The following is a 23,489-nucleotide window of genomic DNA, read 5'->3' as shown; positions in this document are numbered from 1 at the left end:
GAGGCACATGCCATTTACAGTGAGTCCACCTTTTCTGGAGCTGCCCATCTCACTCTGTGCTCTCCTTGCCCTTTGCTGGCTGGCCTCACATTCATTGCACTGTGCCCATGTGGCGGTGGATGGGTGCCTGATTCCAGAGCATTCACTGACATCTGCCTCTCAGGCCTGGATAGATCTTGCTGAGAAGCTGATGGATCAGCTGGAAGGAACAGCAGCTTTCTCTCAGGTAATAGAGGCATCAGCACTCAGCAACAGCCACAAGATCCCAATGGGGCTGCAGTGCTGTTTGTATGTGGGAACTGGGGCATGTACTTTCCCTAGACCATGCAACAGGTCTGTGGCAGAGCTGGGAGTAGAACCCAGCTGTTCTGACTTCCAGACTGGTGCTCTCCCAAGTGGACCATGTTGCCATCATTAGCAGCTTTCTGTGCTGGTTAGCTGTGTAATAGTGAAGGGATTGAAGCAAGGCTAGGTAGCGGCTCATGAGCATTGTGTTCCCTGGGACATCCCAGGCTCTGTATAACCACCACTTCCACATTCCCAATCAGCAGATTCCTCTGGCATCTGTGAAATTCATCTCCCATGCCTGTTTGTGGGGAGGAGAGTGTTTACCATGTCCCAGCAGCTGCCTCCACCCTCCCCTTCAAAGGCATTCTTCAGCATCTTTCTGCAGACAGTTCTGGGGGTTGCCTGGTTGGCCCCTGAGGCTGAGCGGATGCATGTGATCAGGATCCTCTTGTGCTGAGATGGTGGCTGGGGGAGTTCTGGCCCACCTCTCTTCCCCATTCTCATGCTGCTGTGTTGCTTGATAAGTGCCAGTCACCTCAGAAACAGCAAGACACTGCTCAGATGGCCCTGAGGTGCGCAAGGCAGCAGTGCACAATTCCAGGCCTCCCACTCACAGAGCATTGGTTCCTCTAGATCCAGCAGTTGAAAATACATCCGTTTCCTTAGTCAGTGTTTCAGTGGCAAGATTGGAGCATTGTAGCCATGTGCTGCTTAGTCAAAAGTTCCCACAAGCCAGACCATTTGGGGATTTCAGTCGGGCCAGAGAGGGTGGTCAGCCAGTCAATGGGCATCAATGGAGAATCTACCACAACCTTTGGTAAATTGTTCCAATGTTTCATTTAACATCTTAGTATTAGTCTGAATTTGTTTAGCTTCAACTTCCAGCCACTGAATTGTGTTCTACCTTTCTCTGCCATAATAGTCTAAGTAACTACATGGGAAACAAATAATCAAATTACCCCATAACCTTCTCTAATTAATATATTCTGATTATTTTCTAACTTAATGGGGTCATGTGTTAACAATGTCACACACACCCCTTTGAAGGTAACTTGTCTTGGTGCACTTAAAAACATCGAATACTAATTGAAAATATTTTACTGGAAAACTGGTTTAGGCTGTATATTTCATAGTCAAGTAACTTCCAAAAATCTAATTTATAATGTCATTAACTCCAGAGTAGAATTACGTGACTCTGGGTTTGGCTCTGATCCTGCAAACTCATGCACATGAGTAACATTTTATGAACATGTGGTCCTTGTGGGTGTTTAGAGGCCCAGCACCTTCCCCAGGATGTGGGCTATGTGCAGAGAATAAGCTTAAAGTCAGACACTGACGAAGGGACCATTACCTGCCAGGGATGGGAGGTGGGGGTAGGGTGACATTCTGGAGAACAATCTTTGTGCCGCCAGATGCAGTCTTTGTAAAATAACAAATAACCTTAAAGTCCAAAACAAAAACACCACTATTGGTTGGGCTGCACCAAAGGGGGCTTAGCAGGCTGGATATAGGGCAGGGGAACTACAACTTCCCTGATGCACTGAGGCCTGGCTGTGAGAGAATGTAATAAACATTGGGCTTCCCATGATGCACTGCAGTAGGAAAGCACTGGTAGAAGTTAGAGACTGGAGAGACTACATTTCCCATACATGCCAACCAAGCCGGATCAGGGACAACTGAGTCTATTCAGGGCACCAGGAAGTCCCTGCGGCATTTCACTGCTCTCCTCCCTACTTGGTGCACATATTGGAGGGCAGGGGGTGGAGATGGAAGCTGACCCATGGCCACCTCCTGCCCTGCAGCCTCCAGCAAGCCTGCCTCTGGAAACCAGAATTGCCCAGCATCCTGCCAGTAGTCTCTCCCTCTCCCAAATGCCTGCCAAGTGTCATCCCTTCACAGAAACCAGAAGTGCCAGTCTGGCCAATACCGTCCCATCCCCCTAAAGCAGGTCAGTAGTGGCTGCTTTGCCTCCCCCGCAAACCAGGAAGTGCCTCAGTTCTGGCAGTGTCATTCTCTCCTGCATATACAGGAGGTGGTCACGTCCTGTCATTAGTGTACCCCAGACACATCATCCTGCCTATGCTGTGAATGAAAGGGTCTTGTTCGATGCAATTGCATGGCTGGGCCAGGAGTCACCTCCTCAGTGTTCCTCCTGGTAATTTTACCCACAGCTGGAGCCCATGTCCGGTTTTCTACTGTGGCCATGATTGGAGCAGCTAAGCACTTCCCAGGTACATTAGGGCTGCAGAGGAAGGGTGCCAGGGAGACCCATGGAGTCTACTCACCTTGCTCGCACAGGAAGCGGCATCTGTTTCTTACCTGATCCACGGAACTTGGTGCAAACTTTCTTAGATGCCTCCTATTGAAGCCCCTTTAGTGCGTCTCAAACACCCTCATGGCTCCATGAGACAGAGCAGTATTATCCACACTGGAGCAATGAGGCACAGAGATTCTGCAAGATGCCCTGAGTCATACAGCAAGTCTTAAGTAAAGACAGGCTTGTACCTAGATCCCCTGGGTCTCTTTGAGGACATCCTTCCTTACATTTTTCCCAGGAGTTTTGCTCTGTACAGGTAAAGAGATGTATTTAGATGAAACGACCGTGAGAAAACTCATGAATCAACACATTCTTCCCAACCACAAGACAGTTTTTCAACTTGACAGAGAAAACCTGAAGTGAGAAGAATCTATGAGAAATTCTCACTTTTTCTGCAGCTCAAACGTGACAACCGAACTGCTGGTGGTGGTGTTGTAGCTGTCTTGGTCCCAGGCTATTAGAGACACAAGGTGGGTGAGATTTTTTTTATTGGACCAACTTCTGCTGGTGAAAGACAAGCTTGCAAGCTATCTCAGCCCTCACCCACAGACAAGTTCTCAATATTTTGGTCTTAAAAGGGGGTGAACAATCAGATTTATGCTCCTCTCTCCCACCGTACAAGTACAGAGGCCTGTGTTTAACCTCAGAAAGGTAAACTTGGTTGGAAGAGTCAGGGTGTCTGTGTCTCAAATGTGAACCGGAAGCAGCAGCCACCTCCTTGCTTTTCTGGTGCACATTCATTAACTATGAGGGTCTCAAGCATTAGTGGTCCTTAATCAGGTTGTGTCCTTTGAACCTCCCATCCCAGCAGACAAGGCAGCAGCCTGAGCCCAGCTGATACTATGTTTGGAGAAACAATACTCTAAGCTCCAGGAGTGGATATCTGCTAGTGCACAAACCCCTGGCTTGCACTAGGAGACATGCATCCCCCACCAAAAACTTCTTGTGGTACATCCTGCTCCTGAGTGTCCCCTTCCCCCAGTTGCTCTATGCCATAATCTCCCTCCATTGTGGCAGATGCCGCTACATATGCTGGGCCAGAGGGTACCCCCAGGTGGACAGATACAGGTAGATGCACCAGGTAAAAACCATACTTTTTTTATTGTTAAATCATAGAGGTATCAAAATTAAAAGAGGAAAATGACAGGGGATTTAACAGAACTATGGGGTGAGCCAGGGGTGCGGCAGGAGACAACACCATGAACACATGGACGGGCAGTGAGAAGGAGGCTGGGGAGGGGCCAGTGACAGGCTCAATCTCAGGTGGGCGCCTTGCTGGGGGGTTACGCCAGTGGCTTAGGAGTCATCTTCACCATTGGCACTGTCTCTGTCGTCCTCTCCTTCCTCCGCCTCCTTCTCGTCACCCTTGATGGATTCCAGCTGAGAGAGAGGGGACAAGAAGGGATTAGCTACAGTGACACCCACTCTGCCCTGGCTCTCTCTGGCTTCAGGGTTCATACCTGGTCATCCCCTCGATCCTCATTATCGTCATCATCCAGCAGGTCCCCCTCCTCAGCAGAGTCGTCTGCCCCAGCCTCAGACTCCATCTTCACGTTGCTCTCCTCCTTCTTCATGGAGCTGCTGCTCTGCTCCTCCTCAGACTTCTCATTCTTCATCTCTGCAGGGGGTGAGGATGGGTGTCAGGAAAAACACTGCCCCAGGGCCTTGTGCCCACCCCCCATCCAGGGAGCTGAGGCTGCCCTGAACAAAGCACACCCCATGGAGGGGGACAGATTCTCCCAACCCTGCCACAGCTCCACACCCAGGACAAACCAACATGGGTCCCTCAAGAGAGCCCCACGCCCCTCTCCACCCCCCTCTCACCCGTCTGTTTACTTTGATCCTTCTCAATCTTCTCCAGGCTCTCCAGCAGCGAATCCACTTTCTGTTTGATCTGGGTCAGCTCCTTCTTAATGGTCTGGATGTCATCACCTTTCACTGAAACCCAAGAGAAGCAGGGGACTGATTGACACTAGAACCCATCCCAACAAGGTACAGGCTACAACCCCAACTCTGGAATGCAGGGCCCTTAGACTCCGCACTGGCAAGAAGGGAAAGTTAGTATCAGTACACACTACTCAAGGTGGGTCTGACATAGGGTGAACAGATTTAACGGGTAAAATATTGGGACACATAGGGGAAGCAAATAAATAAAATAATTAAAAAAAAAAAAAACACACACACGCCGGAGCAGCCAAAGCCACAATATCGGGACAAATGGCGTCCCGACCGTGCATCAGTCGGGACGCGGGACAAAGACCTAAAATCGGGACAGTCCCGATTTTAACAGGATATCTGGTCACCCTAGTCTGGCACCTGCAGCCCGTCTGACCCCGCCCCAGGCCCTGAAGTCAGCACTGCAGGCTCCGACACGTACATTTACCAGACTTGGAGGATGATCCTCGCTGACCACTCTTGGAATTAAAGCCACTCTTGCCTCGGCGAGAGGTGTTGCCAGAGACACGCTGGCGTTTGGAGGGCACCACAGCCCGGGCGATGGGGGGAGGTGGGGGCACACGTGCTGGGTAGCTGTACATCCTAGGAGCAGGAGGAAAACAGTGACCCCCGAGCAACAGGACCTCCACGCACCCACCTGCACACTGAGCTGCAGAGTGTTACAGGTTTCAGAGTAACAGCCGTGTTAGTCTGTATTCGCAAAAAGAAAAGGAGTACTTGTGGCACCTTAGAGACTAACCAATTTATTTGAGCATAAGCTTTCGTGAGCTACAGCTCACTTCATCGGATGCATACTGTGGAAAGTATAGAAGATCTTTTATACACACAAAGCATGAAAAAATGGGTGTTTACCACTACAAAAGGTTTACTTGGAGAGTGGGGTGGGGGGAGAGAAAACCTTTTGTAGTGGTAAACCCCCATTTTTTCATGCTTTGTGTGTATAAAAGATCTTCTATACTTTCCACAGTATGCATCCGATGAAGTGAGCTGTAGCTCACGAAAGCTTATGGTCAAATAGAGTGTTACAGTGGCATCTACGCTCCCTGAGAGATTGTGTGTGCAGTGTTAAAGCTTATTGTCATCCTCCCAGGACACTCAACATACCTGTCATAGTAATCCCGCTGGAAATCATAGTCCAGGTCGAAGGAGGACCTGGAAGAGAAAGCCCATGAGACATGGTCAGGATGGGCAGATAGCCGGGGGGGGGGGGGGGGGAGGAGAAGAGAAGGAGGAGGAGATGATGGTGAGGAGGGACCCTGCTGAGGAAGTGGAGAAAGAGGTGCTGCTGCACCGAACCTGCTCCTCATGGAGGGAGATAGGACCCAGAAGCCCAGCCTAAGGGACTCACTGGCTTCTGAGTGCAAGTTATACACACACAAGGAGCCATGCTGCAGGAGGAAGGGGTAGCTTTGCTGAGCAAAGCTACCAGCACCTGTCTCTCCAGCTAGCCTGCTACCCAGTGCCACGTGAGATGAGCTGGGACGGGCCTGGGCAGGACCTCCCACACACAGGGAGCCACAGCAATTCACACAATTGGGGCAGGGGCCTAGGCAGCCCGAGACACCCAAGGGAGGCATCTAATGTGCAGCCACTTCCTGACATCCCTCCCCACCTCTGGGAGACAGAAAGAGACAGAGAGAAGAGGTGCCCACGCAGGGCATAAACGCGATATAAAAAAACATAAGGGTCCCGACCTGACTAGAGGGGACGGAGAAGGTGGTGCAGCTACTGACCCGTACATCTCCGCTGCCGACCGCTTCACGCCCGCCTTGCCCCGATTCACCTTCGGCTCAGCCGCCAGGTTGATGTCTGAGAGAGAAGCAGACATATGCTGAGCAGACACCCCTACTCCTCATTGGTGTGAGGAACTAAACACTTCAACTGACTGGAGCCAGGCCCATAGGGGACAGCTCCTGGATCAGAGCCAATCTCTCCCACTGGAGTGCTAGCTCTGACCAGTGCAGCTCACAGGCATGAAGTGACAGCATGATCCATGTCCCTCTCCAGCACAACTCAGTACCCAGTCCCACCAAACGGGCCATGGGGAACAGCTGGCAGTGGGGAAGCAGACACACACCACAGGGGCCAAGCAATGGGAAGGCTCCCCACACAGGGAAGGCTTGCCCAGAGAAAATTCCCAACTGCAGACTGCGATTACAGTGTATCCAGCTTGCAACAGGGCCTGTGTGTGTCAGTGACCCGGCCATGCACTGGCAACAGGGAAAGGGGCAGACTGCATAATGGGTGCCTCAGTCTCCACAGAGCCCCACAGACACCCTCTGATTCACACCCCTGTGCCCAAGACCTCTTGACCATCATACCCACCTCCCTTGACAGATCAGCACTAGGTCACTGTTGGCTGCTGGCCAGTGCCTCTAACAGCTTCTGAGATAAACCTGAGCCCTGGTGGAAGAGGCAGCGGCATCTCTTGTATCAGATATCTGCAGAGGGTCAGAAACCTGCCACTCTGGGAACCCCCCCATCCCAGCTCCCGACCCACCCCCATCTATTCCATGTTCACATTTCTCCTGCTCCCTCCTAGCTCCTGTGACCAGGTGCTGCAGGGGGGCACCTCAACAGCTGAACAACTAGCCAGGGTGGGAGTGTTGGGTGAAGCTCTCACAGAACCTGGCTGGTGATCAGCTTATCCTCTGCAGTGCGTGCAGATGAGGCAGGAGGCACAACTTGGGGACACCCACCAAGGGTCTGGCCAGCAATCTCCCTGGTATGGTACGGTAGGTTTAGGGCAGGCAGGAGGTGCTCACCTGGGACCAGGCCAATGCTATCCCTAACATCTCCCAAGTATGTGAGGCTGGGGGACTGTCTGGTCTGGGTTAGGGATGCAGCCAGGAGGCGCTCACCTAGGACCTTGCCTGTGCTAACCCCGTGATACTCCTCACTGTGCATGAAGGGGTGTCTGATCTGAGTTAGGGATGCAGCCAGGAGGCGCTCACCTAGAACCTGGCCTGCGATCATCCGGCCATCCTCCCCGGCCACAGCAGCGCGGGCATTCCGCTCGTTGACGTACTGCACGAAGGCAAAGCCCTTGTGCACAGAGCAGCCCACAATTTTGCCATACTTAGAGAAGATAGCCTCCACATCAGACTTCTTCACCACCAGTGTGTTGAGATTCCCGATGAATACACGCGAGTTCATGGAGCGCGGGTCTGTCTTGTTGGTGACGTTGCTGGCCATGTCTCACACGCAGCACGGACCTGCTGGGGTGGGGAGAGCTGATCAGAGGGACAGTCACAGGAATGAACACACCCCATCTCCCTGCATCTCACAGCCAGGTCCCATCTCCACTGCCTTCCATCCAGGCATCCAAGTTCTTTATGAAAAGGGACCGCGATCTCAGAACCTCCAGTCACAACACGAGTCACACAATTAGACTTGGGCGAGCAATTGGAAGGTCTGGTCATGGCTACACAGTGATCCGGGAACAGCCAGATCCACCCCCTTTTAGAATTACCATTGTACAAGGCATTGGTGAGAGCTCATTTGGAATACGGTGTGCAATTCTGGTCTCCCATGTTTAAGAAAGATGCATTCAAACTGGAACAGGTCCAGAGAAAGCCTGCTAGGATGATCAGAGGAATGGAGAACCTACCTTATGAGGGGAGACTTAAGGAGCTTGCCTCATTTAGCCTAACAAAGGCTGAGGGGAGATGTGACTGATCTCTATAAATACATCAGAGGGATAAACACCAGGGAGGAAGAGGAGTTATTTTAGTTAAGAGCCAATGTTGGCACAAGAACAAATGGATATAAACTGGCCATCAACAAGTTTAGGCTCGAAATGAGAGACAGGTTTGTAACCATCATAGGATTGAAGTTCTGGAAGACCATAAGAATGGCCATACTGGGTCAGATCAAAGGACCACCTAGCCCAGTATCCTGTTTTCCGACAGTGGCCAATGCTAGGTGCCCCAGAGGGAATGAACAGAACAGGTAATCAGCAAGTGATCCATCCCCTGTCGCCCATTCCCAGCTTCTGGCAAACAGAGGGTAGGGACACCACCCCTGCCCATCCTGGCTAATAGCCATTGATGGACCTATCTTCCATGAATCTATCTAGTTCTTTTTTGAATCCTGTTACAGTCTTGGCATTTACAACATCCTCTGGCAAGGAGTTCCACAAGTTGACTGTGCATTGCGTGAAAAAATACTTCCTTTTGTTTTAAACCTGCTGCCTATTAATTTCATTTGATGGTCCCTAGTTCTTGTGTTATGAGGAGTAAATAACACTTCCTTATTTACTTTCTCCACACCAGTAATGATTTTATAGACCTCTATCATATCCCCCCCTTAGTCGTCTCTTTTCCAAGCTGAAAAGTCCCTGTTTTATTAATCTCTCCTCATACAGCAGCTGTTCCAAACCCCTAATCATTTTTCTTGCCCTTTTCTAAACCTTTTCCAAGTCCAATATATATTTTTTGAGATGGGGTGACCACATCTGCATGCAGTATACAAGATGTGGGTGTACCATGGATTTATATATAAGAAATATATTTTCTGTCTTATCTACCCTTTCTTAATGATTCCCAACATTCTGTTTGCTTTTTTGACTGCCACTGCACATTGAGTGGATGTTTTCAGAGAACTATCCAAAATGACTCCAAGACCCCTTGCCAAGGGGAGAAGTGGAGCCAAAAAACACTAATTTGTTTCAAGACCGAGCTTTACAAGTTTATGGAAGGGATGATATAAGGCTGCCTAAAATGGCAAAAGGCCCATCTGTGACTTCTATTAGCAAATATCCCCAACAGTCAGAAATGAAACACTAGATGGGAAGGGCTGAGTTACTAGAGAGAGTTCTTTCCCAGGTGTCTGCCTGGTGGATCTTGCCCACATGCTCAGAGTCTAAACGCCACATTTGGGGTCAGGAAGTAATGTCCCCCCAGAACAGATTGGCAGAGACTGGGGGGGGGGGGGGGGGCGCGGGTGTCACCTTCTGTGACGATGTGACGCAGCAGGGAGGGGGGAGTGTTGACCTGGGAATGTGCCCTGGGGACGGGAGACCTGAGAGCCTGTCACCTGAGCCAGGAGGGGGAGGGGGAGGTAACACCTCTGCCCAGGAATGTGGATGGAGGCTGCAGCAGGGAACCTGCTCGGTGGGTTTAGTTTCAGTTTGGGGCTGGGTGGAGGGACACAGGGAACCCCAGGGCTGGGGTCTAAGCTCCCTGCTCCCCCAGAAGGACTTCACTGAGGGGTCCTGGGTGTCCCCACAAGCTCTGTTTTGGACTGTGTTCCTGTTGTCCAATAAACCTTCGGTTTTACTGGCTGGCTGAGAGTCTCAGTGAATCCCAGGAAGAGGGGTGCAGGGCCTGGACTCCCCCACACTCCGTGACAACTGGTGGCAGCGGTGGGATCTACTGCACCCCGTGAACGGCGCTTCCTGCAGTAAGTGACTGGGGAACAGTAAAACGAAGGGGGATTGACGGGGACCAGGCGTGCTGAAGATTCAGAGAGAGACGGTTTCAGGGGGCGGTTAACCCCTGGGAGTGTGTCACCAGAGAGAAGGACTTTTGCAGTAACAGGGTCCCCCAGGGGATTGCAGCGAGCGGTCCCAGGGGCGGAGGAGTCTGCAGCTCGACCCTGGCAAAGAGGTGGTGACCTCAAGAAGGACTGGCACACTAGGGGCTTTTCCTGGAAACCGTGGACAGCTGCCCGGCCTGCAAGTGGCCAGCCAGGAGATGTACGCTAAACGCCTTAAGAGCGACCTGGTGGAGCTGTGCAGGCAGAGGGGGCTGCGCGTCGGGAGGTCCACCAAGGAACAGCTGATTGCCCAGCTGGAGGAGAGGGATCGCTTGGATGACCCGATCCCTGTCCCTGAGGGAAGCCGCCCGGCGGACGCAGCGTGGGCCCTGGGGCCTGACCAGGCTGGGAGGGGTCAGACTGCTGCCCAGGACACCCCGAGACCCTTCCTACCTATGCCTGGGGGAGGGGTTGTGGGAAGCCCAGCGAATACCGAGGGCCCCCTGACCCCAGCAGCCAGCAGGGGATCCTCCCAGCGGAGCTCCCCATCCCTGGAGCGGATGCGGCTGGAATGGGAGAGGGAGAGGAAAATGAGGGAGCTGGAGGATCATGAAAAACAACGTCAACATGAGGAGAAACAACGTCAACATGAGCAGGAGGAGAAGGAGAAACAACGTCAACATGAGCAGGAGGAGAAGGAGAGGGAGCGTCAGGAGAAGGAGAGGGAGCGTCAGGAGAAGGAGAGGGAGCGTCAACATGAGCAGCAGGAGAAGGAGAAACAAAGACAGCATGAACTGGAGCTGGCCAGGCTGAGGAGCAGTGGGGCCCCGGCTGCGGTGAGTGAGGGGGGACCCAAGACTGCAAGGAGCTTTGATAAGTGCTTCCTGGCCCAGCGGAAGGAGGGGGAGGACATAGATAGCTTCCTGACGGCCTTTGAGAATGCCTGCGAGCTGCACAGGGTTGACCCTGCAGACAGGCTCCAGTTCCTCACCCCCTTACTGGACCCCAAAGCCGTGGAGGTCTACAGCCGGATGACAGGGGCAGAGGCAGGGGACTATGAACTGTTCAAACAGGCCCTGCTCCGTGAGTTTGGGCTGACCCCCGAGATGTACCGGAGAAGGTTCCGGAGTCAGCGTAAAACGCCTGAGGTCACCTACCTACAACTGGTCAACAGGATGCAGGGATATGCCCGCAAGTGGACAGCGGGGGCCCAAACTAAAGAGGACCTGCTTGACCTGTTTGTACTGGAGCACCTGTATGAACAGTGCCCTTCCGACCTGAGGCTGTGGCTGGTGGACAAAAAGCTCGCGAACCCCCAGCATGCAGGGCAGCTGGCCGACGAGTTTGTGAACAGTCGGTCAGGGGGTAGCCGGGAGGAGTCCCAAAAGAACAGGCCCCCCCCCGATGCAGAGAGAGAGTCACCATGGGGCCTCCCAGCGGGGAAATAGGGAGAACCCCCTCCAAAGGGGAACGCCTGGTGTCGGGCCCCTCCGACCCGTTCGAGGGGACCAACGTGACCTGAGCTGCTATCACTGTGGCCAGAGAGGCCACGTACGGGCCCAGTGCCCCGGGCTCAGGGACAAACTGAGCAGACCCAACCTACCCAGGGTTAACTGGGTAGGGACTCAGCTGGACGAGGGGCAGGCGACCCAGGAAAGGGGGGCTACCAGTTTGCCACCTGCTCAGGAGGGAAGAGTACCCCCAGCCAGCCCCGCCAGAGGGCTGGAGGCTCTGGACTCAGGGTGCTCGGTTTACAGGGTGGGTGCGGGGCTGTCCCTCCGGAGAGAGTGCCTTGTTCCCCTGGAGGTGGATGGGAGGAAGGTCAATGGATACTGGGATACGGGCGCGGAGGTGACGCTGGCCCGGCCCGAGGTGGTGGCCCCAGATCGGGTGGTGCCCAACACCTACCTGACCCTGACGGGGGTGGGCGGGACCCCATTTAAGGTGCCCGTGGCAAGGGTACACCTGAAATGGGGGACCAAGGAGGGCCCCAAGGATGTGGGGGTACACCACCATTTGCCCACTGAAGTTTTGATGGGGGGAGACCTAGAGGACTGGCCAAGCGACCCCCAGACCGCCCTGGTTGTGACCCGTAGCCAGAGCCGGCGAGGGGCACTGCGACCTGACCCTGGGGAGGGTACCACACTGGAGGCGCGAGACCCTACTCGGGTGGGGAGGGAGCGCCGAGGGGCACGGCTCAGAGAGGCTGCGGCCTCAGACCTGGCCACGGAGGGGGAACCGGGCCCCATCCCTTCCCCAGCCGCTGAGTTCCAGGCCGAGTTGAGGAAAGATCCCTCCTTGCAGAAGCTCAGGGACCTGGCCGACCTCAGTGAGGGACGGACCATGAGGAGAGGCTGCCAGGAGAGGTTCCTGTGTGAGAAGGGGTTCCTGTACCGAGAATGGGCTCCCCCAGGGGAAGGGGAGTCCTGTGGGATCAGGAGGCAGCTGGTGGTCCCCCAGAAGTACCGCCGCAAGCTCCTGTCCCTGGCCCATGACATCCCCCTCGCAGGGCACCAGGGAATCCGACGCACCCGGCAGAGGTTGCTACAGAACTTTTACTGGCCCGGGGTCTTTACCACCGTCCGGCAGTATTGCCGATCCTGTGACCCCTGTCAGAGGGTGGGGAAGGCCCGGGACAAGGGGAAAGCGGCGTTGAGACCTTTGCCCATCATAGAGGAGCCTTTCCAGAAGGTGGCCATGGACATCGTGGGGCCTCTCAGCAAGACGACCCGGTCGGGGAAGAAATACATTCTGGTGGTGGTAGATTTCGCCACCCGCTACCCCGAGGCAGTGCCCTTAGCTTCCATTGAAGCAGACACCGTGGCAGATGCGCTCCTGACCATTTTCAGCCGAGTGGGGTTCCCCAGGGAAGTCTTGACAGACCAAGGCTCCAACTTCATGTCGGCCCTGCTCCGGTGCTTGTGGGAGAAATGTGGGGTCCGGCATGACTGGGCCTCAGCGTATCACCCCCAGTCCAATGGACTGGTGGAGAGGTTTAACGGGACGCTAAAGATGATGCTGAAAACCTTTATGAACCAGCACCCGCAGGATTGGGACAAGTACTTACCTCACCTGCTGTTCGCGTACAGGGAGGTGGCCCAGGAGTCTACCGGATTTTCGCCTTTCGAACTGTTATATGGAAGGAGGGTGAGGGGCCCCCTGGACCTGATGAGAGACGAGTGGGAGGGGAAGGCCACTCCCGATGGAGAGTCAGTGGTGGAGTATGTCCTGACCTTCCGAGAGAGACTGGCTGAACTCATGGGCCTGGCCAGGGAGAATCTGGCCAGAGCCCAGAGGAAGCAGAAGGTCTGGTATGACCGCACGGCGCGGGCCCGTGCCTACGCCACCGGGGATCAGGTGATGGTTCTCATCCCCGTGAGAAAGAACAAACTACAGGCCGCCTGGGAGGGCCCGTTCAAGGTCGTCAAGCAGCTCAATGAGGTAAACTATGTGGTGGAGCTGTCGAACCGGGCCCATCACCGCCGGGTGTACCATGTGAATATGATGAAGCCATATTATGCCAGGGGGAATGTGGTGTTAGCTGTGTGTGGTCAGTGGGAGGAGCAGGGAGATGACCCTTTAGTAGATCTATTCCCTGGGACCAGAGCTGGTTCCCCCCTGGAAACAATCCCCCTCTCGGATCAGCTCACCCCTGCCCAGCAAGCTGAGGTCAGGGGGGTGCTGCATCCGTACCGACAGCTGTTTTCCAACCAGCCTGGACGCACTAATCTGACTGTCCACCGGGTGCAGACAGGGTCGCACCCGCCGATAAGATGCTCCCCCTTCCGAGTCACAGGGAAAACTGCTCAGGACCTGGAAAGAGAGGTCCGGGACATGCTGGCTTTGGGGGTGATCCAGCCATCGGCCAGCCCTTGGGCCTCGCCGGTGGTGCTGGTCCCCAAAAAGGATGGGTCAGTCCGGTTCTGTGTGGACTATCGGAAGCTCAATGCCATCACTGTATCGGATGCCTACCCCATGCCCAGGCCGGACGAGCTCCTAGACAAGCTGGGAGGAGCTCGGTACCTTACCACCATGGACCTTACAAAAGGCTACTGGCAAGTGCCGCTGGATGCAGATGCCCAGCTGAAATCGGCCTTTATCACCCCTCTGGGGCTCTATGAGTTTCTGACCCTGCCTTTCGGCCTCAAGGGAGCGCCGGTCACCTTCCAGCGCCTGGTGGACCAGCTCCTGAGGGGGATGGAGAGTTTTGCCGTGGCGTATATTGACGACATCTGTGTCTTTAGCCAGACCTGGGAGGACCACGTGTCCCAGGTTAGACAAGTGCTGGACCGACTCCAGGGGGCTGGGCTGACTGTCAAAGCGGAGAAGTGCAAGGTGGGGATGGCTGAAGTATCTTACCTGGGCCATCAGGTGGGGAGCGGCCGCCTAAAGCCGGAACCGGCCAAGGTGGAGGTGATCAGAGACTGGCCCGCTCCCCACACCAAAAAGCAGGTCCAAGCCTTTATTGGGATGGCAGGATACTACCGAAGATTTGTGCCCCACTTTAGCGCCATAGCCACCCCCATCACTGAGCTATGCAAGAAGGGGAAGCCAGACAAGGTGGTCTGGACCGAGCAGTGCCAGGAGGCTTTCCGGGCGCTGAAGGAGGCTCTGGTCAGTGGCCCAGTTCTAGCAAACCCAGACTTTGACAAGCCCTTTGTGGTGTTCACCGACGCCTCCGACACGGGACTGGGGGCGGTGTTAATGCAGGAGGATGAAAAGGGGGAGAGACACCCCATCGTGTACCTGAGCAAGAAGTTGCTACCCCGGGAGCAACACTACGCGGCCATCGAGAAGGAGTGCCTGGCCATGGTGTGGGCCCTCAAGAAACTAGAGCCCTATCTCTTCGGGCGACACTTCACCGTCTACACCGACCACTCTCCCCTGACCTGGCTGCACCAGATGAAAGGAGCCAACGCCAAGCTCCTGAGGTGGAGCCTGCTCCTGCAGGATTACGACATGGACGTGGTCCACGTGAAGGGAAGTGCCAACCTGATAGCGGATGCGCTGTCCCGGAGAGGGGGCCCCGAACTTCCCCAGGTCACTGGTCACAGTGACCCCGCTCAGTTCAGTCTCGAAGGGGGGAGAGATGTGAGGATGTGACGCAGCAGGGAGGGGGGAGTGTTGACCTGGGAATGTGCCCTGGGGACGGGAGACCTGAGAGCCTGTCACCTGAGCCGGGAGGGGGAGGTAACACCTCTGCCCAGGAATGTGGATGGAGGCTGCAGCAGGGAACCTGCTCGGTGGGTTTAGTTTCAGTTTGGGGCTGGGTGGAGGGACACAGGGAACCCCAGGGCTGGGGTCTAAGCTCCCTGCTCCCCCAGAAGGACTTCACTGAGGGGTCCTGGGTGTCCCCACAAGCTCTGTTTTGGACTGTGTTCCTGTTGTCCAATAAACCTTCGGTTTTACTGGCTGGCTGAGAGTCTCAGTGAATCCCAGGAAGAGGGGTGCAGGGCCTGGACTCCCCCACACTCCGTGACACCTTCCTCTGCAATGTGGAGCACGGGTCATTTGATAGTTTGAACTACAGTAAATGGTGGCTTCTCTGTAACTTGAAGTCTTTAAATCAAGATTTGAGAACTTCAGTAACTCAGCCAGAGGTTACGGGCCTATTACAGGAGCATATGGGTGAGATTCTGTAGCCTGATGGGCATGAGGTCAAGCTAGATCATCATGATTGTTCCTTCTGTCCTTCAAGTCTATGAGTAACACTTTGTATACAAGCCCCCAGAGCATCTATGCCTGCAGAAGAGACTGCAATACCTACAGAGAGGAGATGCCCAACACCTAGCCCTAGGCACCTGCCCAGCTCTCCAACTTTTCCTGACCCTGGAATACAGCCAGTGTCAGATCCAGTCACATAGTGCTCTGTCTGGCCCAGAATCACCTGGCACCACCTCAGAGGAAGGGCTAAGAAACCCTGCAGCAGGCAATTTCCCCCCAACCCCCTCAGTTAGGAGTCAATCCAGGGTCGGAAGGAGGAAAGCTTAGATTCCTTCCACCCTTGGTTTTAGGCTGGGATTTCCAAAAGGAGCCTAGGAGTTTGGGACATGGGCAATAGCCCCCCACAGTACTTTTGGCTATCCCAGCCTTAACCCTGGCTAATGGAACTCTGGATGCACATGCCCAATCTGCCTGAACCCTACCAACCTCTTGGCCTCCTCAACGCCACCATGTGATGGGGAGTTCCACTGGCTATGTGTCCATGGCATGAAACTATTTCCTTTTTGGCAGCACCACACTAACTGCCTTTCCATTTCATTAATTCTGCCCTTTGTTCTGTAATGCGGCTGCAAATACCAGGATCCGATCTATCACCCGTTGTTGTGTAACCCTCCATTCTCTATGAGGAGCTGTCCCAATCTCTTTGCGAAGCAGACAGGCTGGATGGGAATGAGCAGCCCTATCTTGGCTCACGTGGACCCTGGACCCTTTCTTCCTTAGGCCATTTCCAAACTGGGATTGGTGAGGGGCTGGACTCATGCAGATCCTGCCTTGTGCTCCACACCAGCCAACTCAGAAGAAGGAGGCAGAGTGACCTTCCTGGGTCACCCAGCAACATAGGGGCTCACCTGAGACCCAAGCACTTCACCAAGTGCTCTCCCTCTCCGACATTCTGTGCATGCCTTCCCAGCCACCCTACGGACAACAAGCCTTTCATGAAAGAGCAATGACTTGCCCCATCTGAAGGGGGTGTTTAACCCCCTTCTGCACAGAATATGATGGGCCTAGGGCAGCATACAGGCACTGTACATCACGAGTAGGAGGCAGGGATCAGCATGGGGGCAATGCTGCACAACACGGAGATGGAGCGCAGCTTTGTTTCCACTTGCCTCTGATGAAGGGGATGCTCTTTCATGGAGCTGCAGGGGGCTGGGAGGGGAAGGGAACAGAGGTCCGGAAGACTTCTTGAGAACTGTCCCCATCTCTCAGGATGGGATTCACCCTTTACACTCAGCTCTGCTGCACAGAAGATTGTTGCCCTCCACACCCAAACACAGCCCCACACCCCAAAAGGTCAAAGCATTGGGAGCTGGTGAGATTAACACACCTGCATTTCAACAGGCCAGACTGAGCACCTGCCAGGAGCTCAAGGACCATACAACAAACATGGTGCTACTGGCAATCCCTGCTACAGAAGCCCTTGGACTAAAATAGCAGGGGCGGCTGCAAGTCAGGATTGAGGGACCTCAGCAGAGCTTGGTGAGGACTCCAGGACTTGAGAGCATGTCACTGAGTGGTGAGGTCAGCATGCTCCATCCCCAGAGGTGGTTCAACCCCCTGCTGCTTCTGCACATACCAACCACAGACAAGAAAAGGGAGAACAACCTACATACAGCTCTAGGGAGACCCCATCTGGGACCTGGCACTCAGGTCCAAGACTCTTAAACACAAAGGCCTCTGGTCCCAGAGCAGGGACGGGAGAGTACCTCTATACACAGGTCCAGAAGATCCCACCTGGGATCCTGTGCTCAGCTCCATGCTCCTCACTGAAAGGGACATCTGAGGAGAGCAGCAGAAAGGTTCATGGATGCTGGAAGGCTGCACGTCTGGGGGAGCTGAGCCTGACTAGTTGTGTGTTGAGAACAGGATTTACATGGCTTCCCTTCCTCTGTCTCTCTCAAACCCAGAACTCTTCTTGTGACGCAGCTTGTGGAGGTTGAAATGTGACCACACTTATCAGCCGTGATAACCAAGCAGGCTGTGTCTTTCCCCTCCCACCACCAGAGCCACATAACCATGGCCCTTGCCATGGCAAAACCCCCCGCCCCCTGCAGCTCTGCTAATGCACGTCTCTGCAGCAAGCTAACCTTGGACCATGCCTGAGACACAACATTGGCACACACAACAATGCCTCCTCCATGCCAGGGCCTTTAATTCTGGCTGCTGAAGCTTGCAATAAAACCTATTGGCCCTCACACCTCTTACCATGGCCCAGGATGGATTTGTATCTGCGCCGCACGTGGTACCACCAGCTGCCGCTGCTGCTCCGGGCTGGGTGTCCATGTCGTTGTGGTGGGTTGTTTGTGAGGGAAGGACGGCGTAGAGGAAGAGCGGGAGGAGGATTTGGGGGTCAAAGGAGGAGAGGGGCTGTTTGGGGAAGGGCCATCGCTATCAGGAGCGATAAGCACCACAGATATCATATTGCAGCAACAGTTTAAAAATTGTACAAATGAAAGATTAAAAATAAAAAATAAAAAAATAAAAAAAAATACAGACTTCCAGAGATGTTCTAAAACAATTCAGGAGAAACCAGGTCCCACTCTCAGCAGCCAGGCAGTCAGGGGGGAAAAAAAAGAGTTAGCGTGATCAATCCACTTTAAAAATTTAAAAACCTTCCACAGTCAGGAACACTCAGAAAAACTCGATTTCATCCGGTTAAAAATCAGCAGTGTCATTATCATCACCATCAGCAACATATCAGCATAGTCAAGTCATCAGCATTATAGTAGTATAATAGTAATAGTAACTAGCAACAACAATAAAAAGGAAATCAGTGGAAAGGCAGGAAAAATGGAAAAAAAAATTGGAATAACTTACTGTAGCTGAAGATCAAAAAAATCTCACTGTAAAAAAACAAAAATAAAAATAGCCCAGATTAGAAAAACGGGAGGTGCCAAAACGTCAAGTCAGCAACGATCATTTCTGTTCTCTCCCTCTCTCTCTCTCTCTGTTCCAGCTCAGTTACCACAGAACCGCCTGGGGAGAGCTCTCGGTAGGAGACAATCACAGCCCTTTGCACATCATCATTTCACTCTAAAAATACCCGAGGAGAGGTCAGCTTATGAGGGGCGAAAAGGCTCCTCACCTACCCCAGCTGCTGCAGAAAAAATAGAGATAGAGACTTTAAAAATTACATCTTAAATCCAGCTCCGGTTTGGCGCAGGGAGCGCTAGGCCACAGGGACACCGTTAAAATGGCTCTATAAAATTGGGAGGTGTGCATGTGTGGGGAGGGGGGGTTAAAACGAAGCTGAGCTCCAGTGAGAAGGGATGGGGTTTCGCCTCGCTGCCCTGTGAAAGGAGAAGGGACAGATTGAGTCAGGGTTCCTCAGAAACACTGCACGCATCTCCCACTCGCCCGCCAAGAGATCTGCCTACCTCCCAGGGGGCCCCAAGCTCACAGCTGCCCTAGTTCAGTTAGGGCTCTGGGTACGATGAAACTGTCTCTATCTTAGTATCTCTGCTTCTCCCTGTCACCAAGGAAGCAGCTCAGATGACTTGTGAGTACACAGACATCTGTGAGCTTGTGGCAGGAGGCAGCTTCAAGTGGAGGTGCATCATGTTCACACACCATGAGGCAATGAGGGCGAAGGGAAGGAGAACATATATATGCTGGAGCCAATCCTGACAGAAGATGGGGAGAGGAACCTGCAAGTCAGTTAACTGGAACTCCAGGAATGTGGGGGTTTGAGGCACCACAGCCTTTTGGGGTTGGAAGAAAATATCCCCTTCCCCTCCCTGTCAGGTATTACGGAAGGTGACTTGTTACTGGAAAAGGGGATGAGACTGCCTTCTCTCTCTCTCTCTGAAGAGACCAGCATTAGATATAGCTGGAGATGGGATACCAGGCTAGGTGGGCCCACTGCCCTGTGGCCCTAGGGGCCGTGGATATGATGTGAAAGAGATACCTGTCTACATGAGCCCATCTATCTGATCCAGCATGGATGGGGAGGATCCCAGGGTAGATGGGCTCATTACCACACTGGTTCAGAACACAGACAGAGAAAGTGGATTAGATGTGCAGAAGTGTAGTGGGGGGAAACATTGGGAAAGGAAGTGTCCTGTGCCTTTAGTATACACTACCACCACATGCTCCCCTGGCATGGTTCAGGGACAGCCTGAACTGCGGGGTCTGCATTACCCCAGCATAAGTCACACTGTAAGTCACTCTCTCCTTCAAACCATCTCTGATCACTAGGAATAAGGCAGAGTCCCACCCTACAGCATAGGGGGACAGGATCCTCTCACTCTCACCTATTGCTATGTTTATTATTAGAATACCAGGGTTGGAAGGGACCTCAGGAGGTCATCTAGTCCAACCCCCTGCTCAAAGCAGGGCCAATCCCCAATTTTTGCCCCAAATCGCCCCCTCAAGGAGCCTGGGTTTAGCAGGCCAATGCTCAAACCACTGAGCTATCCCTCCCTCCCCCATAACAAGAATGTCTACACGAGGCCATGCCTCTAGGATTTGAGCTCCACAGGTTGTTTCCCCAGCCCGCTGTCACCCCAGAGAGGTGGTGTGATAGTGGGGAGGCTGACACTGTCTGGTTTGGAGTCACAACAGACACCAAATGCCTGCTGTTTCACACAAAGTTTGGTTAGATGGTACCTCCCATGTAGACACAGACACAGCCCAGATTCGCATCAGCTGCCCAAATCCCTGCAGTGATGTTTGTGCCCAGGGACCATTTACAGACACTTCTTGAACCAGAGATGATAAGGGGGCTAGCTGCCCCTCCCTGCCATGGGAGTACCATCACAAGTGACCCAGACAAGGTGTATGTGTTGCAGAGCATATGTACCAGCCGACCCTGACCATGGAGGCAATCTGTGCACCCTCATGCAGGGCCCCCGCCCACCACAGGCACATCTGGGCTCCCCCCATTCTGACATCCTGGGGGAAGGAGACGGCAGCCCAGCCCAGACACCCCTCCCACCAACCTCCAGGTCTCGGCCATCTCAGCCACGGGAGTCAGCACAAAGGGGGATGCATGTGGGGTTAGCCCTCCTCCCCCTGCAAGGTGGCACTGGTTTCTCCTGGGACCGGAGAGAACACATACCAAGTGAGTTATCGCAAATTCGGGCACTCCCCCGCCCCCATCTTGGTCTCTTCCAAAGGGGCAGGACGGAGATGAAGTGAGCTGTAGCTCACGAAAGCTTATGCTCAAATAAATTGGTTAGTCTCTAAGGTGGCACAAGTACTCCTTTTCTTTTCACTAGGACGTGTATTTTTCCCCCCCCCGGGGGGGGGTCGCCAGAGGCAGGATATTTACACTGCCAGTTTTCCCGACCTCCCCCCCCCGCATCCTGATCTCCGAGTTCCAGGGAACAAACAGATTTTCTGTTTCGGCAGCGCCATTACCCGCCCCGGCAGAAGAGAAAAATCTCCCCCCTGGAACAGACCATTAGGTCACCCCCATTTCCGGCACTGGCCTTCCCCCCAAAAGTGTAGATTTCCCTCCCCGGGACCGCACAATTACCGGAGGAGGGGGGCGCAAGACGTCGTCCCACCCACGGTTACCGGAGAGGAATGTGTGGTGTGTCCCTCCAGCCCCTCATCATTACCGCGAGAGGAGCAAGATATCCTCCCACCCACTATTTCTGGAGAAGAATGTGTCGTCCCCGCCCCATTACCTGGGGAGGAGACTGTGTGTGTCGTGTCGTCCCCGCCGCCCCCGCTCCAGGGCCACGCCATTCCCCCGGGGAAGGGGGGGATATGCGTGTCGAGCCCCAACCCCCACCGTCACCGGCCGGAGAGATGCCCCCGCCCCTCCCGGGACAGGACCGCACCATTAACCCTCAGGAAAGGCTCCCGAACGACTCACTCACCGCTAGACCCCAATACGGCTCCGCGTCACTCTCACTATCTCTCCGCAGCCGCCCCACTCCGAGCTCCTCACAAAATGGCGTCCACGCCGCCCTCTGCGCCGCGCAGCCCGGCCTAATCTGTGCCCGCCCCCTTCACGCCCCCATTGGAGGGCGGGAAACCCCTTTCTCAGCAGTAATTGGCTAGTATGGAAGTCGAGCAGAATATTGGCCAATGAGAGCAAAGAGGGTGAGGGCGAGGCCAGGAGTGGGCTTTGCCCCTTTTTCCTACATGGGACGGAGACTAAGATAACGATTGGCTGAAGAACGTGTCACTCCCCGACCCTGCTCCAACTTTCCACTCTGACTGGCCTGTCATTCCCCCCGCCCACCGTCCCTATAACAATTTTCCTTTCTGATTGGTTGAACAACTCATCAGAACTCGCCCTAGCCTATGGACCTCTGTGATTGGTTAAAGGTATTTTTTAGCACACCACCGCTCTGCTTTTGTCCTCATTGGTTGGCTGCCATATCTGTCACGTTCAAGTCCTATAAGCAGCAGTCGAGGAAGAGGCGGAATCAACTGTGTCTGATTGACTGAAAGAGTTCCATGGCGGCGGAATTGCATCCGGGGCCTGCGCCCTGACGCCTTCCCATTGGTCACAGTGGGGATGATGACGACTCTGTTTCCTCGCGTTGTCATTGGTGAGCGAAGGTTCTCGCGATCCTGCGGTAGGATCGGCTAGTGGCTAACGCGCGGGAGCGGGTAGGTCGTGCTTCCGCCAATCAGCGCCGGACAGCTGCCGTCCCGTAACGGCGATTGGCCGTTTTGAAACGGACCCTCTTAAATCAAGCACAGACAGAGGCCGTTTCTCGGGTCGGGTGGGGCCAGAAAGGGATGGAGCTGGGACGCCATGAGCGAAAGTGGCGGGGCAGAGGGCTAGGGGCTGAGATAGAGCCGGATGGGAGGGGCAATGGGCTGAGGTGGGAAGAGCCAGCCGTCCCCTCTGTCAGGGCCCGGCTCTGAGCGGTCTGGTCGTGGGGTGCAGACCCCTCCCCACGTAGAAGGGTAGGACTGGAAGGGGCCTCGAGGGGTCGTCTAGTCTAGTCCCCGCACTCCTGGCAGGACTAAGTATTCTCTAGACCAGTTCTGACAGGGGCTTGTCCAACCTGCTCTTACAAATCCCCAAAGACGGAGTTCCCACAACCTCCCTGGGCAATTTATTCCAGCGCCTAACCACCCTGACAGGAATTTTTTCATAATGTCTAACCTGAACCTCCCTTGCTGCAATTTAAGCCCATTGCTTCTTGTCCTATCCCCAGAGGTTAAGAAGAATAATTTTTCTCCCTGCTCTTTGTAACAACCTTTTATATACTTGAAAACTGTGATCATGTACCCCCCTCAGTCTTCTCTTTTCCAGATTAAACAAACACAATTTTTTCATTCTTCCCTCATAGGTCATGTTTTCTAGACCTTTAATCATTTTTTTTGTTCTTCTCTGGACTTTTTCCAATTTGTCCACATCTTTCCTGAACTGTGGCGCCCAGACCTGGATGCAATACTACAGTTGTGCAACGGATTGTTCCTTCCTAAGTGGAGTACTTCGCATTTGTCCTTGTTGATTTCATCCTATTTACTTCAGACCATTTCTCCAGTTTGTCCAGATAATTTTGAATTTTAATTCTATCCGCCAAAGCACTTACAACCCCTCCCATCTTGGTATTGTCTGCAAACTTTATAAGTGTACTCTCCATGCCGTTATCTAAATCATTGATGAAGATATTGAACAGAACCGGACCCAGAACCGATTCCCTGCAGGACCCCACTCATTATACCCTTCCAGCATGACTATGAACCACTGATAACTACTCTCTGGGAACGATTTTCCAACCAGTTATACACCCACCTTATAGTAGATCCA

At 53.8% G+C, this 23,489-nt stretch overlaps 1 protein-coding gene across 4 annotated transcripts; it reads right to left on the bottom strand.

Annotated features, from left to right (window-relative positions):
- Positions 1-3,747: 3,747 nt before the first annotated feature.
- On the bottom strand, positions 3,748-21,710 carry HNRNPC (heterogeneous nuclear ribonucleoprotein C). Of its 4 annotated transcripts, none has more exons than XM_074969361.1 (9): positions 21,592-21,710; positions 18,581-18,606; positions 7,516-7,779; positions 6,256-6,370; positions 5,666-5,713; positions 4,983-5,143; positions 4,430-4,543; positions 4,066-4,223; positions 3,748-3,985 (listed from the first exon to the last, which is right to left on the bottom strand). In XM_074969361.1, exons 3-9 carry the CDS (start codon positions 7,754-7,756, stop codon positions 3,902-3,904), a joined length of 921 nt encoding a protein of 306 aa, XP_074825462.1. In that variant the 5' UTR covers positions 7,757-7,779; positions 18,581-18,606; positions 21,592-21,710; the 3' UTR covers positions 3,748-3,901. The 4 variants fall into 4 exon arrangements, with proteins under 4 accessions (XP_074825462.1, XP_074825465.1, XP_074825463.1 ...); XM_074969364.1 differs by having other exon boundaries at positions 6,295-6,370; XM_074969363.1 differs by having other exon boundaries at positions 3,750-3,985; positions 4,442-4,543.
- Between the last annotated feature and the right edge of the window lie 1,779 nt (positions 21,711-23,489).

This window comes from Natator depressus, chromosome 13, assembly GCF_965152275.1.
Source record: "Natator depressus isolate rNatDep1 chromosome 13, rNatDep2.hap1, whole genome shotgun sequence".
In the NCBI taxonomy this organism is placed as follows: Eukaryota; Metazoa; Chordata; order Testudines; family Cheloniidae; genus Natator; species Natator depressus.
This window is presented reverse-complemented; position numbering and strand designations above follow the sequence as displayed.

Coding starts and splice junctions, on each gene's coding strand:
- HNRNPC (XM_074969361.1), bottom strand. CDS start 7,756: ATGGCCAGCAACGTCACCAACAAGACAGACCCGCGCTCCATGAACTCG. Junction 5,144..5,665: donor CAGCGGGATTACTATGACAG/GTATGTTGAGTG, acceptor TCCTGCTCCTAG/GATGTACAGCTACCCAGCAC. Junction 4,544..4,982: donor ATCCTCCAAGTCTGGTAAAT/GTACGTGTCGGA, acceptor CTTGGGTTTCAG/TGAAAGGTGATGACATCCAG.